This window comes from Peromyscus maniculatus, chromosome 6 (genome assembly GCF_049852395.1).
Source record: "Peromyscus maniculatus bairdii isolate BWxNUB_F1_BW_parent chromosome 6, HU_Pman_BW_mat_3.1, whole genome shotgun sequence".
NCBI classification, from domain to species: domain Eukaryota; kingdom Metazoa; phylum Chordata; class Mammalia; order Rodentia; family Cricetidae; genus Peromyscus; species Peromyscus maniculatus.
The window spans coordinates 126,225,246-126,241,292 of NC_134857.1; the positions used below are offsets into that span (position 1 = coordinate 126,225,246).

The 16,047-nt window shown below is 43.7% G+C and overlaps 1 protein-coding gene across 39 annotated transcripts in view; it reads left to right on the top strand.

The window, feature by feature from the left end:
• The window catches only part of Ssx2ip (SSX family member 2 interacting protein), a 38,324-nt gene that overhangs the window by 9,570 nt on the left and 12,707 nt on the right, over positions 1-16,047 (top strand). For 26 of the 39 annotated variants that reach the window (XM_076575127.1, XM_076575135.1, XM_076575152.1 and 23 more), the window contains 7 exons: positions 5,018-5,146; positions 5,614-5,783; positions 6,468-6,680; positions 10,125-10,235; positions 11,886-12,021; positions 13,275-13,350; positions 13,424-13,604. In XM_076575127.1, the coding sequence (XP_076431242.1) occupies positions 5,104-5,146; positions 5,614-5,783; positions 6,468-6,680; positions 10,125-10,235; positions 11,886-12,021; positions 13,275-13,350; positions 13,424-13,604 (930 nt within the window). In that variant the 5' untranslated portion in view covers positions 5,018-5,103. Of the gene's footprint in view, positions 1-388; positions 617-1,713; positions 2,097-5,017; positions 5,147-5,613; positions 5,941-6,330; positions 6,681-10,124; positions 10,236-11,885; positions 12,022-13,274; positions 13,351-13,423; positions 13,605-16,047 lie in introns of those variants that run through there. The other 13 variants (XM_076575143.1, XM_076575155.1, XM_076575129.1 and 10 more) reach the window with 4 other exon arrangements.

The following is a 16,047-nucleotide window of genomic DNA, read 5'->3' on the forward strand; positions in this document are numbered from 1 at the left end:
AGACTAGTAGATTCTAATCATCATAAATTTAGTCATTTGCATTTGTAGTTCCTGGTATCATTTTTAGTTCCATTTCATCAGGATGTATTTAAATTAGTTTTAGAGAGGGCTCAGAAATGTATCTTTTAAAAAAACTTACATATCTGTTAACCAATTATTCCAAAGTTTACCAGCTTAACACAGCAAGCATGAATTACCTCACAGCTTCCGTAGAGCAGGAGTCTGGCACAGCTTAGCTGAATGCCTCTGGCTCAGGCTCTCTTCAAGGGCCATCATCCAGGTATTAGCCAGGGCTCAGGCAAAATCCACTTCCAGTTTGCTCCCGGCTCTTGGCGGTCTCGTGTCCTTTTGGGCACTGATGTCAGTTCCTTGTCACATTGGCTCTCAGGGCTACTCACAGCAGGATGGCTTGCTTGGTCCAGAAAATAACTTGACAGACAGTGAAGAAAAGCTCAATTGGAACCAATGAAAAGGGGAAGTGCTATGGATGTCTTTCTGTCTGCTGTGAATATGTGTGGCTCCCATTGGATAATAAATAAATAAAGCTGTTTTGGCCTATGGCAAGAAAGCTTACAGCCAGACAGGAAATCCAAGCAGAGAGACAGAGAGAAGAAGGGTGAGTCCAAGGAGAGACAAGCCTGCCACTGAAGGAGCAACAAGATGTCAGCAAACCGGTAACACCACGGCCATGTGGCAATATATAGGTTAATAGAAATGGGTTAATTTAAGATGAAAGAGCTAGCTAGCAGGAAGCTTGAAACATAGGCCATATAGTTTGTAATTAATATTAAGCTTCTGAGTAATTATTTTATAGCAGCTGCAGGATTGTGGATGGAAGCGATTTGTCTGGACTGCTGGGCCGGGCAGGACAGGAAAACTTCCATCTATATCTTGTGCCCCACGTTGGGCACCAGACAATGCAAGAAATCCATGGGAGTCTACTTAAAGAGTATTAGGGAATTTATTAGGATATAAATTGAGGAAATAGACTCACAAATACAGTACTCAGTAGACAGCTGAAGTTGTCCTCTGATCTGACTGGGAGCAAATCCACCTGGCAGTTTGATCACACTAGGAAGCAGGGAGAAGGGACCTCATGACCCCGCTCCCCTTCCTTTTAAGAGGTCACGTACAACAGCAAGAAGCACTGCCTCATTTAGGCCCTTATAGCCCAAGGTCATGGGTGGAGCAAATACCACTACACACATTCATAACCTCATTTTCAAAGTGAAGTTGTGTCATGTTACCTATACTGTTAGAAGCCGCCTACTAGATTCAGCCCTTACCTAGGAGCAGAATGACCCAAGGCTATCCCAGCAAGACCAGGGTAGGGGACTCTTAGAGACTGTTACACCAAAGCTCTATAGATTGTTGATGTATTAAGAACATGAGTCTTTAGAAAGGATGGGTATAACTAATCAGAACTCAAAATGTTTGTGTGGAATGTCTTAGTTTGACATGCAGAGACAATCACAGGCTTGCCTGGATTTGATCTAAGTTCTGTAGGAATAGTGTGCTCTACGTGAAGTTACTTAAAGTAGCTGAGAAGTACTCCATCTTTTAAAGACAGGAGGTGCGCATCTTTCTGACTTTTCAGCAGTTGTAGATGGTTCCCAAGCATCTTGTCCTATTTTCATAAAAATGAAATCTTCACTTAGATTGAGCTACAGTACAGCATTTGTACGGACTAACCTCTTGGTTTTCTGTTGAAAGGTGGTGGTGGAATGAAGGGAGCCCAGAGTGTTGAAAACAAAGTGTAGCTCTAGGCATCCTGTTGCTCTCTCTGGTCCCAGTTTCCAGCATTGACACAGAAGGACTAAGCAGGAACTGAATCTGGCATAAGGAATGATGAGTCTGGAAAGACTTTCTTTCTAAAGAAGCCTTCCTTATGGGATGGGTGAAGACGCCACAGAGGAGGTGCAGAAGCCGGGCACACATCCTCAGGTCCCTGTGTAGAGATGTGCTAATAAGCCCTGCGCTACACTGAGACTGGGCTACAAAGACAGAACAACGTTAGTGCAAATGTCTCACTGCTTTCTGGTTTCCTGTCTGGATTCTACCCTAGAAATTGCAACTAGATCACTCTTAAGCTTAGTGTAAGTACTTCTCACCGAAGGCTAAACAGCCAGCCCTTGCTGTGTTTATGATGAAGGGCACAACATTGGTGCCCAGAACCAACTACCTCAGAAGTGGCAATGGAACCTTTTTACTGAAGTTATTGCTGTTTTCTGAAATTACTATAATTTTCTCTTATGGAGACCATTGATCAGAATATGTGTTGAAAATACCTCCCACAGGCGAGTTAATTAGATGGCTGTGTACATGCTACCTGGAAATAGTGAATAAAATGGTGTCTCTGGTGTGAAAAAGAGAAAGATTTTTGTTTTAAACAGTTCTGGGGATGAAACCCAGGGCCTCCCATTCTAGGCAATGCTCTTTGAACTCTCCCCAATGTGATGTTCTCATGGGTTATTTTGTAGATCTTGTTCCCTCTAAATTTTAGATGAATGAAATTGACTTTGAGTGTCATTTCAGTTCTTGACATTTCAGTCATAAAATGTGCACGTGGACCTGACCGATCGTGGAGTCTGTACGACTTTCCCAGCTAGTGGTGCATGCACACAGTGAGGAAGAAGTTAGAGAATGCCAGATTACTTGACCCAAATTGTTAATGTTAACTTTTTCCCTCTTTTGAAATGCTAGTAATACTGCGAGGGTAGCCAAGCCTGACTGATACGGTGTGATCCGCCACGGGTGGTTGCAGTCTCAAACAGCTGCTTGCTGGGTTGTCGTGAATCTGTCGTCCCAGCTTTCATGACAGAGCCCAGGCTTGCTTTCAGTGCTTCCCCTTTGCGGTGGGTTTGTGGTAGTGTAAGGCTTGTGCAATGTGGAGATGCTGCTGTTACTGTTTTTTCCTTTGAAATTAGCCTTGTCCTATTTTAAAATCATAAAAATGAAATCTTAGATTGAACTATAGTACAGTGTTTTGTGTGAACTAACCTCTTGGTTTTCTGATGTACATTGTTCTTCTTTCTTGAAAACAGCTGGTAGAGTAAGTTCTCCCAAGTCTCATGGTATGTGCTTTGGTCCGTCCTTAGATTGTGTTAATGATTGTGGGTCTATATCCCATGGGATACTATGACATGGTATGATACACTATGATATGCTATGATAAACTTGATTTGACTTGTTAGATGTTGTTATATCTTATAGTCAAGAACATAGACTGTACACATACAACTTAATGAATTGTCTGTGTACCCACATAATTGAGCCTCAGATCAAGACATTTCTAGAACCTCAGAAGGCTACACTATACCTTATTTACTTCCTCTTCCCACAGGATAAACCACATAATGTTTCCTTTAATTAGCTTTTAACATTTAAAAATTGGAAGATTTCATATAAAAGTGCAGAATTCCAAAAATTGAAAGAGCCTAAAAATTGGAAAAAAAACTTGGAAGTCTCTTCAGCATAGAGCCTGCCGCCTCTTGACTGCAGTTTCCTGTGGCTGAGAAGCAGCTGTCCAAAGTGTCACACATGTCCTCCCATTTGCCCACACTCCTCACCTTCCGCCTTCTGGAAATCTGGTGCTAGTTGTCAATTATAATTTCATTTGAATTGTTTTTCTTGTGGTAGAAATATGTCTCATCTGTTAAAATGTGGAAACATGAATAGTAAACAAAAGTTACTTCTTAATTTAGTCCATCTTACTCATTGTATTTCTAGACTGATATTTCTTACCCACTTTTAATTATATAGTTTTGTTTTAACTCTGTACAGTGTTCTATTGCATGAGCCAGTTTTCTGTGGAACATGTTTCTGCTTTGATTTTCTGTATTATAAAGGACACGCTGTAGATGAATCTTTATGTACATTATCTTCTTGGGATAAACCTGTGAGTGGCGTTTCCAGATCCATGTTGCCAGCTTTGCTCCTGGAGTGTGAGATGATGTTGCCTAACGGGCCACTCATAGGAATGTTTCTTCCCTACTCTGTGCCAGACTGGGCTTAGAATGTAAAAGATGGGCTAATATTATTAGGAAAAACATAGCATGGGGATAATGGCCAAGAAGGTTTCATCTTCTCATCTACATGAATAAGAGTTGTTCTTGGATATGATGCAGAAATATTCTGTATTAGAGTGCTGCACCTTAGAGTTATATCAGGTACCATGTATCTTGGGAAACCCTACACACACACACACACACACACACACACACACACACACACACACACCCCACACCACACACAGTGTCTCTGTGTTCTAGTTTCATTTTTGTTGATGTAATTAACATCCTGATCAAACAACTTAAGGTGATTTATAATTCCAGGTTATGGTATATCATGTGGTGAGTCACAGAGGTAGGGCCTGAGACAGCTGCTCGCACTATATCCGTTGTTAGGGCAGCGAGGAGTAAACATGTAGACTCTGCTTACTTGCTGTTTTGGTTCAGCTTCACTCTTACACGGTTTGGGACCCAGCCCACAAGATGGTGCTGCCCACATTCAGGGTGGTCTTCCTGCCTCCACTGATAATGAAAATGCCCCGACAGGCATGCTCATAGACAACCTGATCTAGGTAATTCCTCTTTAAGATTCCCTGCCCAGGTGATTCTAGGCTGTGTCAGTTGACAGTTAAAACTAACCAGCACACTGTGCACCTAGTATTTTCTCTGTGTACATAGGAACAAATACTATAGAGCCTTTCTGTTGTAAAGGACATGTAAATGAACTGCAGAGATGGCGCAGTGGTTAAGAGCACTTGCTTGCTGTTGCAGGGGACCTGGGTTCAGTTCCCAGCAACCACATGGTGGCTCACAACCGCTTGTAACTCCAGTTCCAGAGGACCGGATGCCTTCTTCTGACCTCTGAGCACCAGGCACGCACATGATGCACATATATACATTCAGGCAAAACAGTTACATGCAAGGGACATGTATATATTTGAGGAACATGCAAACTATTCTTTGCTTTCATCTTTTAAATTAGATGCCTCTGTCCCTTTCTTTCTAAGGAGATGCTCACGTAGAGTGACAGAAGCCGTTGTCTGTGTTTCAGCACTGAACCACCTCCTCAGGTACCCTGGCTCTGGAAATTGCTATGGGAGATTGGATGACTGTTACAGATCCAAGTCTGTGTGCAGGTAACTGAGTCCAAACAGCAGACAGCATCCGAGAGGAATTATTGAGAAAAATATAAACTAGATACCGTCAGTGGTTATGGCATATCCAGTTTTCATTTTCAGTAAAGTTATAAAAAGCCAAGCTGGGCTTTAGGTGGGCAATAGATTATTTATTATCATTTTAAGGGAAATTTTATGCATTTGAAATGTATTTATTGGTTTCTTCAGTCTAATTCCTTTAATCACATAAACTGAGTGCCACAGACAAGTATGTTTTTTTCTATTTTTATAAACCCAGTAGTGGAAGTTAAGGTGTGAATCTATTTAACATATCTACCAAGAAAGATTATTAATGTAATCATATTATTTTCTCATTTTACACTAAAGTGTCTTCGCCCTAACTTTAAAATACTTTATATGTAGTTCAGAATCTTTGGTAATGGAGATTATGTTAGCTTTATAATTGCCTGAATGCTTTTTATTTTCAGAAAGCAAAAATCTCTCTCAATATACCTCAGAAACAAAGATGTCTCCATCAAGTTTATACTCCCAGCAAGTGCTGTGCTCTTCGATACCTTTATCAAAAAACGTGCACAGTGTTTTCAGTGCCTTCTGCACAGAAGAGAACATTGAACAAAGTATTTCATATCTTGATCAGGTAATGTGTTTTTTGTAAGAACTAAGAGCATAAGTCATCTTATGTACCAGAAAATATCAAAGCTACAAGAACAGCGTTTGCCAAGCCTGAGTGTGTCCTTACACAGTGGCCAGGACTGAGACATGCAGAGACCATGGTGAGCTTCTGTCTACACAAGGTTAACCGCGGGGTGTGCAGCAGCCAGACGCCTTCTGTCCCAGGCTCCTGTGCTGGGAGTCCAACCCACATTTCATTGATAAAAAACCTGGATAACTTAGGCCAGGCCATGGGTGATTGTTCAGTGAAGAATTTAAAGTTGTTCAAGTGCTCATTCTCTGAATATTTAATATTAATGATCTAGGAATGGTTTTCTGTTTTTCTCTTTTTCCTTTTCACTAGGTTGTCTGTTAATCCACTGAAAAACAATTAACTTCATATTGAAAGTTTCAGTTGACAAGTTAAAAATACTATGTACTGCATACCGTTTTAAATCCATGAACATGTAGAGTGGCTCTGACGTGCACCTAGTGAGGGTGGTGTGTGTCAGGGTGACCTTGGTCTACTCTAGTTTTCAAAAATCAAGACATTGTTACTAGCTTATCACCATGTGGTGCATGCTCCCTCTTGCCAAACTGAAACATCCTGCCCTCAGACCAGTGTCTTCCCAGAGATAACAACCGCTAAGCAAACATTTTCTCCTCTCAGGAACTGACTACCTTCGGTTTTCCTTCCTTATACGAAGAACCCAAAAGTACAGAGACAAAGAGAGAGTTAAATATAGTCGCTGTTTTAAACTGTATGAACGAGCTCCTTGTGCTTCAGCGGAAGAACCTCCTGGCCCAGGAGAGTGTGGAAACACAGAATCTGAAGCTGGGCAGTGACATGGACCATCTGCAGAGCTGCTACAGCAAACTTAAGGTACTCGTTCATCTGCCTGTCTCAGCGCTGGGCCACGGGACACACTGCCACAGTGTGCCTCAGCGCTGGGCCACGGGACACACTGCCACAGTGGCCGTGGGCTTCAGATGAGATTCAGGGCTGTTTAAAACCTGACGTTCTTTTAGTTGTCGGTAGAAATGATTTCAAGTAATGTGCACAAGTTGGTGGTTCTGCTTCTCGCTGTCTATGTTGAAGGCCCTGGTTTTGCTGTTCAGTGGCTTGCTGAAGCTGTACAAAGTTAGGAAATACTTAGGTTCTGGGGAAATCAGGGTTCTCTCACCTCATCCAATCTTGCTTGATAAAATACATGCTTCATAACATGTTGATTCCAAGAAAAATATTCCCAAGGTTTGTATACCAAAGAGCAGAGCTCAGGAATGGAGCAGGCCAGACAGCAGCTGACAGCAAGGAGTCCCCACGCTGCAGGGGAGACTGTACTTTACAGGGGTTACAATGGTTCCTGTACTTTACAGGGCCATTGACCGGCCACCTTGACATACAGACTGCTGTTGCTGACTTCTGGCTGCTTACTTCTCTATAGAAGCTTTTCTATTTTTTTTTTTTTTTTAATAAAGAATATAATTTCCCCTTCAAAAAGAGGAACACGCATTTGAATCATGGTACAGGAAAGACTTACATTATAGTTGTGCATTAAGAATATAGACCAGCCGGGCGGTGGTGGCACACGCCTTTAATCCCAGCACTCGGGAGGCAGAGACAGGCAGATCTCTGTGAGTTCGAGGCCAGCCTGGGCTACCAAGTGAGTTCCAGGAAAGGCGCAAAGCTACACAGAGAAACCCTGTCTCGAAAAACCAAAAAAAAGAATATAGACCATAGAAACCATTTTTCCTCAATACTCTAAGGCCCTGCTTACGAGAACAAAGGCTTTGCATGCATGTGTATATTCTTGGCAAACTGGCTTCCTTGTGGTTCTCCATGTGTTGGTTCTTGGCCCTCTTTCTTCTGTATGTCTTCTTACTACCCCACCCCTTCTAAAACAGGTAAGAAAAGCCAAAGAACCTTGACCTTGGGCTCCATAGGAGAATGGTAGTTTCTGCATAATATTTATAGGGTACTAGCGTATGCTCTGAGTGTATATGGTGTGCACTGCCCTGCTCATGAATGCCGAGCACATTTGGGGATACTCTAGAGAAGTGTCCCAGACCCTCCGTGGCACATGCTCCTTTTAGTCCACCACTGCCCGATGTGTCTTGTCATCCTCAGACCAGGTGCAGTGATGCTGTCTACCTCTAACGGTGCTTTTCGCTTAGTGTATGTACATCCTGTTTGCCTGAAGGACAGGCAGAGTACCCCACTGTGTGTCTTGGCTAGCTAGGGACCCTGCAGGGCTGGAGAAGGAACTTAGTGGTTTCTAGGGCTGTGAGCTGTGCATGCCACATTGATTAACAGCATTCTGTATGTTAATCCAGGTCCTCTTCTCAGGGTCTAAAAACCTGGAAGACAGTGCTGTCTATCTGCATACCACTGGCCAAGTGCCATGTGAGTCCTTAGTGCCCAGCTGTGCAGTATGAGGCAGGTTAAGTTGGAGTGAGTGAGGTCTTCCCTTTAAGGAATGAACTAGAACTACTCAGAGCAGATTGTTCTATGATGATGTCATCTAACTTAGAATTGACCTGGGCCAGAATCTGTTATTTGGCCTAGCTGAGGACAGAAATTTGTAAGGTTTCTAGATCTAATGTGATTAATTCACTAGGTACTGGGGGAAAAAATAGTTCTGCTCATATGTTTTCCAACTAATGGAGTCTAATACATGAGTCCATAGTTATAATTATTTCAATGCACACACACACACACACACACACTCACACACACACACACACACACACACACACACACACACTCACACCACGTCACGTTTTCTTTATACATTCATCTCTTTATGTCTAGACTTGTTCTGCTGCTTGGCTGCTGTGAACAGCGCTGCAGTAAGTGTAGGTGTACAAGTCTCTGCGGTATGTTGACGTGGGATCCTGCAAATTAGACCCAAGAGTGGTATACTGATCGTAGAGTGTTTCCTCTGCTTTTAGGTTCTTGAGGAACCTCCGTACTGGCCTCCATAGTGGCGTCAGCTCGTCTCTTCCTCGCATCCTCGACAACATTTGGAGTTGTTTATTCCCTCGATGGTAGTAGCCGTTCTGACCAGGGTGATGTGGAATCCCACTGTAGTTTTCAAGTTGTGTTTCCCATAGGGCTAAAGATGTTGAACACTCTTTATATACTTATTGGCCATTTGTAGTTCTTTTGAGAACTGCCTAGTCAGTGTGTTTGTCCATTTTCTGCGCAACTTGGGGCTTTTGTATTAAATATTTTGAGTTCTTTTTATAGATTGTAATCATTAGTCCCCTCCAGAGCTGTAGTTGGCAGAGATTTTCTCCATCGTTTTCCACTGCTGACTGCTTCCGTTGCTGTGAATAGCGTAAGCTTTTTGACTCTGTCATGTCATGTGTCATTGGAGTCCTTTTCATCAAGTCCCTGCCTGACCCTCTGCCCGAAATGTTTTCTCTGTTCTTTCCTCTGGCAGCCTCAGAGTGTGTGGTCGTATACTAAGGTCTTGGGTCCATTTCGAATGAAAGTTTTGCATAGGATGGATGAGGGATCTATTCTGCTTTCCCAGAACAACTTATTGCAGAGGTTGTCCTTTCTCCAATGTCTACTTTTTTATACCATGGTCAAAAATGAGGTGGCCGTGGCGGTGTGGGTTTCTTTCTGGGTCCTGTGTTGTGTTCCAGTGGCCTCACATCTGTTTTCATGGCAGTCCTGTGCTGTCTTGGTTACTGTGGCTGTGCTGTATAATTTGGAATCGGGTTTTGTGGCACCTGTAGCTGTCTTCTTTCTGCACATGGTTTATGTCTTCTTTCTGCACATGGTTTATGTCTTCTTTCTGCACATGGTTTATGTCTTCTTTCTGCATATGATTGCTTTTGTTCTTTGGGCCTTTGTGCTTCTCTATGAATTTTAGGATTTTTAGAATAATTTCTCAGAGTTGAGACTTGAACTTGTGCAGTGTGAAGGATAGTGTCCCCAATCTCTTCACACTCAGTGGCTTTTATTGTTCCCTAAAGCCAAGCATCCCCCAGAGGATGAAGGTATCACTTTAGATGACAGGGTCTTCTGAAGTGTGCTCTTAGAGTGTGAAAGTCTTACAGAGAATTCTGAAAACTTCAGTAACAGCATCCTAGAGGAAGAGCCTTGTAGTTCTTGTATAAAAATAGAATAAAAATGAATTTAAATAAGGCATGTGATTTTACACATTGAACTTGGTAGTAATTGCTTTAAGTACACATTCAGTGTGCCGCTGAGGTTGGATACAGTTCCCAGGTTGATGTGTGGTTTCTGTCCCGCTCTTCTGAGGACTTTGGGACTCCTCTCGGTTTCACTCAGATGGCGTATTTCATGTTCCAGGAACAGCTGGAAACCTCAAGACGAGAGATGATTGGGCTTCAGGAGAGAGACAGGCAGTTACAGTGCAAAAATAGGAATTTGCATCAGCTACTGAAAAATGAAAAAGATGAGGTGAGTTTTCTGTTACCATGCATGAGGTGAACTGTTGGGTTTTGGAATTTGAGGTGTGACATAATGGCCACTTCACTTTTAAAAAAGAACTGTCTGCTCATCCTGTGTCACACTGTCATGGTCGGTGGGCACTCCTGTGCTTGGTCTGCCCCTGCTCCAGGAACATCAGCCCATAGCTGGCAGCAGGCAGTGCCCCTCTACCATCCTTCCCATACTCACCCACTTTTTCTCAAGCACAAGAGAGCTCCGAGTGTGCGTCCTTTGTCTCCCCCATACCGTGACAGATGCACAGCTCCACGCCACACCCCTTTGCACCAACACCTCACGTCAGCAAAGTCTCCCTCTACAATGAGAGCCTCTCTCTGGCTCTCACTTGACCAGGGCCCCACTCAAGCTAGGCGAGTGCTCTACCACTAAACTCTTCCCCTTTCCTCTTGTGTGATCTTAAATGTACCATTTTTCATCTCGCAAAGAATTAACCTATTAATGGCCACAGTGCTGAATACTTGCCTAGGCTGCACAAAGCTGTGGCAATTCATATATTTCATTTTTAACTCCAAATATCCTAATTCTAATCTTTGCTTAGTAGGTACGTACACCCCTTATTTTTAGTTTAGTGCCAAGAGCACTGTGATGATGTGGCACTATAGCATTAGTGCATCTGAAGGCGTTATTTATAATGCATCTGAGAACAAGCCATTGGATCTTCCTTGTTCTGTGTTGTGACCCCTGTCCATATAATAGCTATAAAAATACATTATTTTTAGTGTTTTAGTATTTAACTAAGAGGCTTAGAAGAGAGTTTATTTCCATTTTATCTCTCTTATTTTGTATGTGTATGGGTATTTTGTCTTCATGGCTGGTGCCTTCGGAGGCCAGAAGATTGGGTCCCCAGGAACGAGAGTTACAGGTGGATGTGAGCCATCATGTGGGTACTGAGAACTGAACCCAGGTCCTCAGCAAGAGCAGCAAGTCTCCTAACCATTGAGCCGTCTCTTCAACCCCAGGAGTCTATTTCTTAAAAATCCTATGAACAGATGGATTTATTTTTACTCTATTTAATTAGTTTTTAATAGTGAACAATGAATATCTAACCAAAGTTCCTGCATAGGAAATTTCGATATGATGTGTTGATTCCATTGAGCTTGACTATAGTGTGTCTTTGGTATGGAGTAAGCTGAAACACCACCCGATGGCCGGGGTGGAGAATGGCTTTAAAGAACAAACTATACTCCAGTCAAGAGCTGCCTGAGCGGAGCCGCTGGCACAGGCTGTGATCCCAGCTGCTGAGGTGGTGGGCAGGAAAGCTGAGAATCAAGTCCAGCGTGGACAGCTTTGTGAGACCCTGCCTTGAAGTAAAAAGCAGTCTGGGAGTGTGGCTCAGCAGTAGGCACTAGCCTAGCCTGCACAGGGCGGACTCAGAAGGGCAGGCTCTGATCGGGGCTCCCAGTGGTTGCTGCTCAGAGAGAAGACAGCGTGCTGGCAGCTGGGTGCCACTGTGTATTGCTGTCCTTCACTGTGTGTTTCCTAAGGTAGAAGGGAAACTCACTTTGTGGGAAGATGGGCACTAGGACCTGTTTTACCTTTTGAATTTTCGGATTTTACTGGGTTTAGCAATTCTTGTTTGAAAGAAAGTGTTTTTTCTTTCAGGTACAGAAATTACAAAATATCATAGCCAGTCGGGCTACTCAGTATAATCATGATATGAAGAGAAAAGAGCGTGAATACAATAAACTAAAGGAGCGTCTGCATCAGCTTGTTATGAACAAGAAGGATAAAAAAATAGGTATGACGCTGATGGAGTGAATGGAGTGACTGCTGTGATGTGCCCATCGTGTGAAAGAGCGAAGTTGTAAGCGTGGCTTTAGACTAGGTATTTCCATGTAAACTCTAAACTGAGACACTGATTGGTGGTGGGGGAAACAAAAGTGGGTTGTTTTAGTTTGCATCACTAGCTACGTGTTGTCTTAATTACTGTCCTATTGCTATAAGACAGAGTAACCAAGGCAACTTAGAGGAGAGTTTGTTGGGCTTACAGTTCAGATGGCAGGCAGTGACTGTCATGGCGGGGAGCGTGGTGGCGGGCAGTCAGGCACGGTGCTAGAGCGTTGCTGAGAGCTGACATCTTGAGACAACTATGAGGCAGGAAGAGCCAAAGCCCACCCCTAGTGACACTCCTCTTCCCACAAGGCCACACCTCCTAAGCCTTCCCAAACAGTTCCACTAACTGGGTACCTAGTGTTCAAACATATGACCCCTGGAGGCCATTCTCATCCAAAGCACCACACAAGTGTTTGTTTAACATGTCGGGTGTGGAGTTGGAAAGTAAGCCAGAGGACAGTGGTTCCATAGAAAGAACTGGAGGTAGGATGCATCACAGTGGCTTCTGAACGTCAAGAGAAGGGCGATTTTGGAGTTAGCTTTGTAAGTGGCAGCAGCGGCAGCAGCCAATCAGAAATAAATGATAGAGTTCTTCTTATTTGAAATTAGAATAACTTTTTTCTTATGTGAAATGAGGCTGACTGCTTCTGGGGCGGATGGAGCATTAGTACCGTTAAGAGCTTTCTCTCCTCTCAAGATGACAACAGTGATGTGCTAATAGGGCAGGACAGCCGCCTCTGTAGAGCCCAGGCAGTGAGTGAGTTCAGCGTGAGTGCTTCCTCTGCCGCCGTTGCAGTGTGTAAACAGGCGGCTGTGGCCGAGTTCTCGGAAAGCTTGGTGGTCAGGAGTAGGCAGCCGCCTGCAGCCTGGCGTGGTCATCCCCTGATAGTGGAGTTAATCGTGAGGAGTAACATCGTGTGCCAGACACGTGCCCCTCCATTGAGTACATCCCTTATCCTTAGGAACCGGGGGTGTTTCTCTCCTTCCCCCTGCCAGGGAAGAAGTGAGCTTAGCATTTGGAGAATTTGCCGAGCCCCAGGGTGTTTGAAGGGTCCTGGCCTATGTCCCAGGTCAGCTTCGGTCCCTCGTATGTCTCCAGTGTGGTAGGCTCTTAAGCGCATGGTAGAGATTGATTATGTTTTGTGCTTACATTTGTAGCCATGGACGTCTTAAATTATGTGGGTCGAGCTGATGGAAAACGAGGCTCGTGGAGGACTGATAAAACAGAGGCCAGGTACAGCCGTGTGACCTGACGGTGTGAGCAGGGGTTGCTGTCACCGTGTTCTCACACCGTGCTTTCTCCGCAGGAATGAAGACGAAATGTACAGAATTCTGCTGAACGATTATGAGTACCGCCAGAAGCAGATCCTAATGGAGAATGCGGAGCTGAAGAAGGTCCTCCAGCAGATGAAGAAGGAGATGATTTCTCTTCTCTCTCCCCAGAAGAAGAAACCCAGGGAAAGGGCGGATGACACCACAGGCACTGTTGTAAGTGCCTCTGATGCCAGCCTAGGCTGCTAACCCACGCAGTTCACACCCCGGCTAGGTAACGCAGTGAAGGCACCAGGAGGATTTTGCACAGTACAGTCAGTGCTCTGCCCCTTGTAGTCACTGTGACAACTGAAAATTGCCCTTGGGTGTTTCCAGGCACATCCCAGAAATCATCTGGAGATGGTCATCTGGTACTTCATGAGTATCATCTCAGTTATATTTCTCCTGGAAGTGATTTCCAGCATTATAATTCTTAAAATGTTATAATAATTTGACTAGACTTTAATTATACCCATCTTAGATGTGAGCAAACTGAGGCATAGTAGTTACTAGCATGGCATACAGAGCAGAAGTAGGATTGGATTTGCATCTGCCCTCACCCTCTGTGCTATGTGTGATGGTCTTCAGTACCTGAAGCGTGATCATAATTAGTCTTAACAGTAAAAACCTGGAGTCAGATATAGAGGCTGAAAGATCAGAGAAGCAGAGCAGCAGCCACTAGAGAATTCAGACTGAATGTGGAGATCCTGTCTGTACTCCCATGTGCTGGGATCACAGGCATAGCCATCACCACGTGGCTCTGTTTCTCTTTTAGACTGGTTCAATCTCGTGTAGCCCAGGGTGGCCTTGGACTGATCTTCCTGCTTCCTCCTCCCAAGTGCTGGGATTAAAGGTGTGTGCCACCACTGCCTGGCCTCTATGGTTAACTAGTGGACAGCTCTGTCCTCTGATCTCCAGGCAAGCTTTGTTTGTTAGAGCACAAACAAAATATCATACAACAAATACGATGTCGTCTCTCTGGAGCTAAAGAAACATTCAGTCCACACCTTTATAGAAGCTCACTGTGTTCTAAGTCCTGACAAGACAGAGCTAAGGTTTTGACAGTTCCTTCAAGAAGCACTTTGGGAAGGGATAGACATGTAGAGAAATGGTTACCACATCGCTGCTCAGTCAAAGAAGACATCACGAAGAGAGCAACTCTGGAGTATTCTCTTCCAAAACAAGTAGATGCTCTCAAGGTAGAAAGCATGGAAAGCCTGCTTGACTCAAGCATCTGCCATGAGAACCCAAGTTGTGGCCTTGAACTGAAGGTCACAGTGGTTAAAATCTGAAGATGACAGTTTGAGATCAGGTCTGTCTGCTAGCCAAGCCACTGAAGTACATTTTGTAAGCCCATCTTCAAGGATTCTTTATTTCGTGGGCTCTTAAATTAGCCAGCTGAGAAGCCCATCTCACCTCCTTGCCTTTTTTTTTTTTAATATTAATGCACGGGACACAAGCCTTTTTTGAGGGTCCTAGAGTGGATGCCTGGAACTATAGATAGTACCAAAACAAATCCTTATGTGTCCTGAATTCCCTGTGTATACCTATGAGAACGTTTGATTTCTAAACCAGGGACAATAAGATTAATGTCAGTAACTAACATTATAATAATATATGGTGATGGATATTAACATATGCTCTTCCTCCTCGAAATGTGACTTTAGAACAAGGGTGCCACTGTGTTCTTTTACAACTTCTGACTTAATACCTGCTTTGAACTTAGGTTTTGAGTCTCACTTTCAGCTAGTTGTGAACTTGACCAACATAGGTTACATCCCTTACGAGGTGTGTTCAGGGTTGGCTGGCACCTTATTAATGGTCGGTCGAAGTGGGGAGGAAATCAGCAGTGCCTTCCCCTTCGTCAGGCAGTGGTCACATCCCCGCTGGTAACATTCCTCACAGTTCAGAGCTGAAGGACGTCAGAGGTGGTTTTCCTGTTAAAAAGTTCTTTCTCTACTTCGTTTTCTCTTAAAACTTAGGTAATTTTACCATTCTCTTCAGTGAAGGTTTTAGGACAGAAGAGTAAGAATAATTAGACCCTTGGGTGCTAGGTACCTTTTGGATTTCACTTATGTTTAGCTTGTACAGTAGCCAAAATATGAACCCCAAATTAAAGTTAGGTGGGTTTGGTTTTGCTTTAGATTTTTCAAGATGGGGTTTCTCTGTGTCGGCCTGGCTGTTCTGGAGCTCACTCTGTAGCCCAGACTGGCCTTGAATTCAGAGATCCACCTGGCTCTGCCTCCCGAGTGCTGGGATTAAAGGTGTGCACCACTATTCTCCGGCTTGTTTTTTTTTTTTTTTTTTTTTAAATAAATCTTGTGATTGTAGGTTTTTACCCAATCTGGGAAACAAGTAGTAATTTTGGTTTTGTTTGTTGTTTTGAGACTGGATCTTGCTACGTAGTCTAGGCTAGCCCAGAACTTAAAAATCTCTCTGCTTTCACCCTCCTAGTGCTGGGATTTCAGGCGTGTGCAATCACACTTACCTATTTGGAATTTTTCAACTTTACTTTATTGGGGGCAGTGTGGAGATCAGAGGACAACTTGTAGGAGTCATTTCTCTTTTTCACCAATGCACCATCTGGGTCCCAGGTATCGAATCCAGGTCGCCCAGTTTG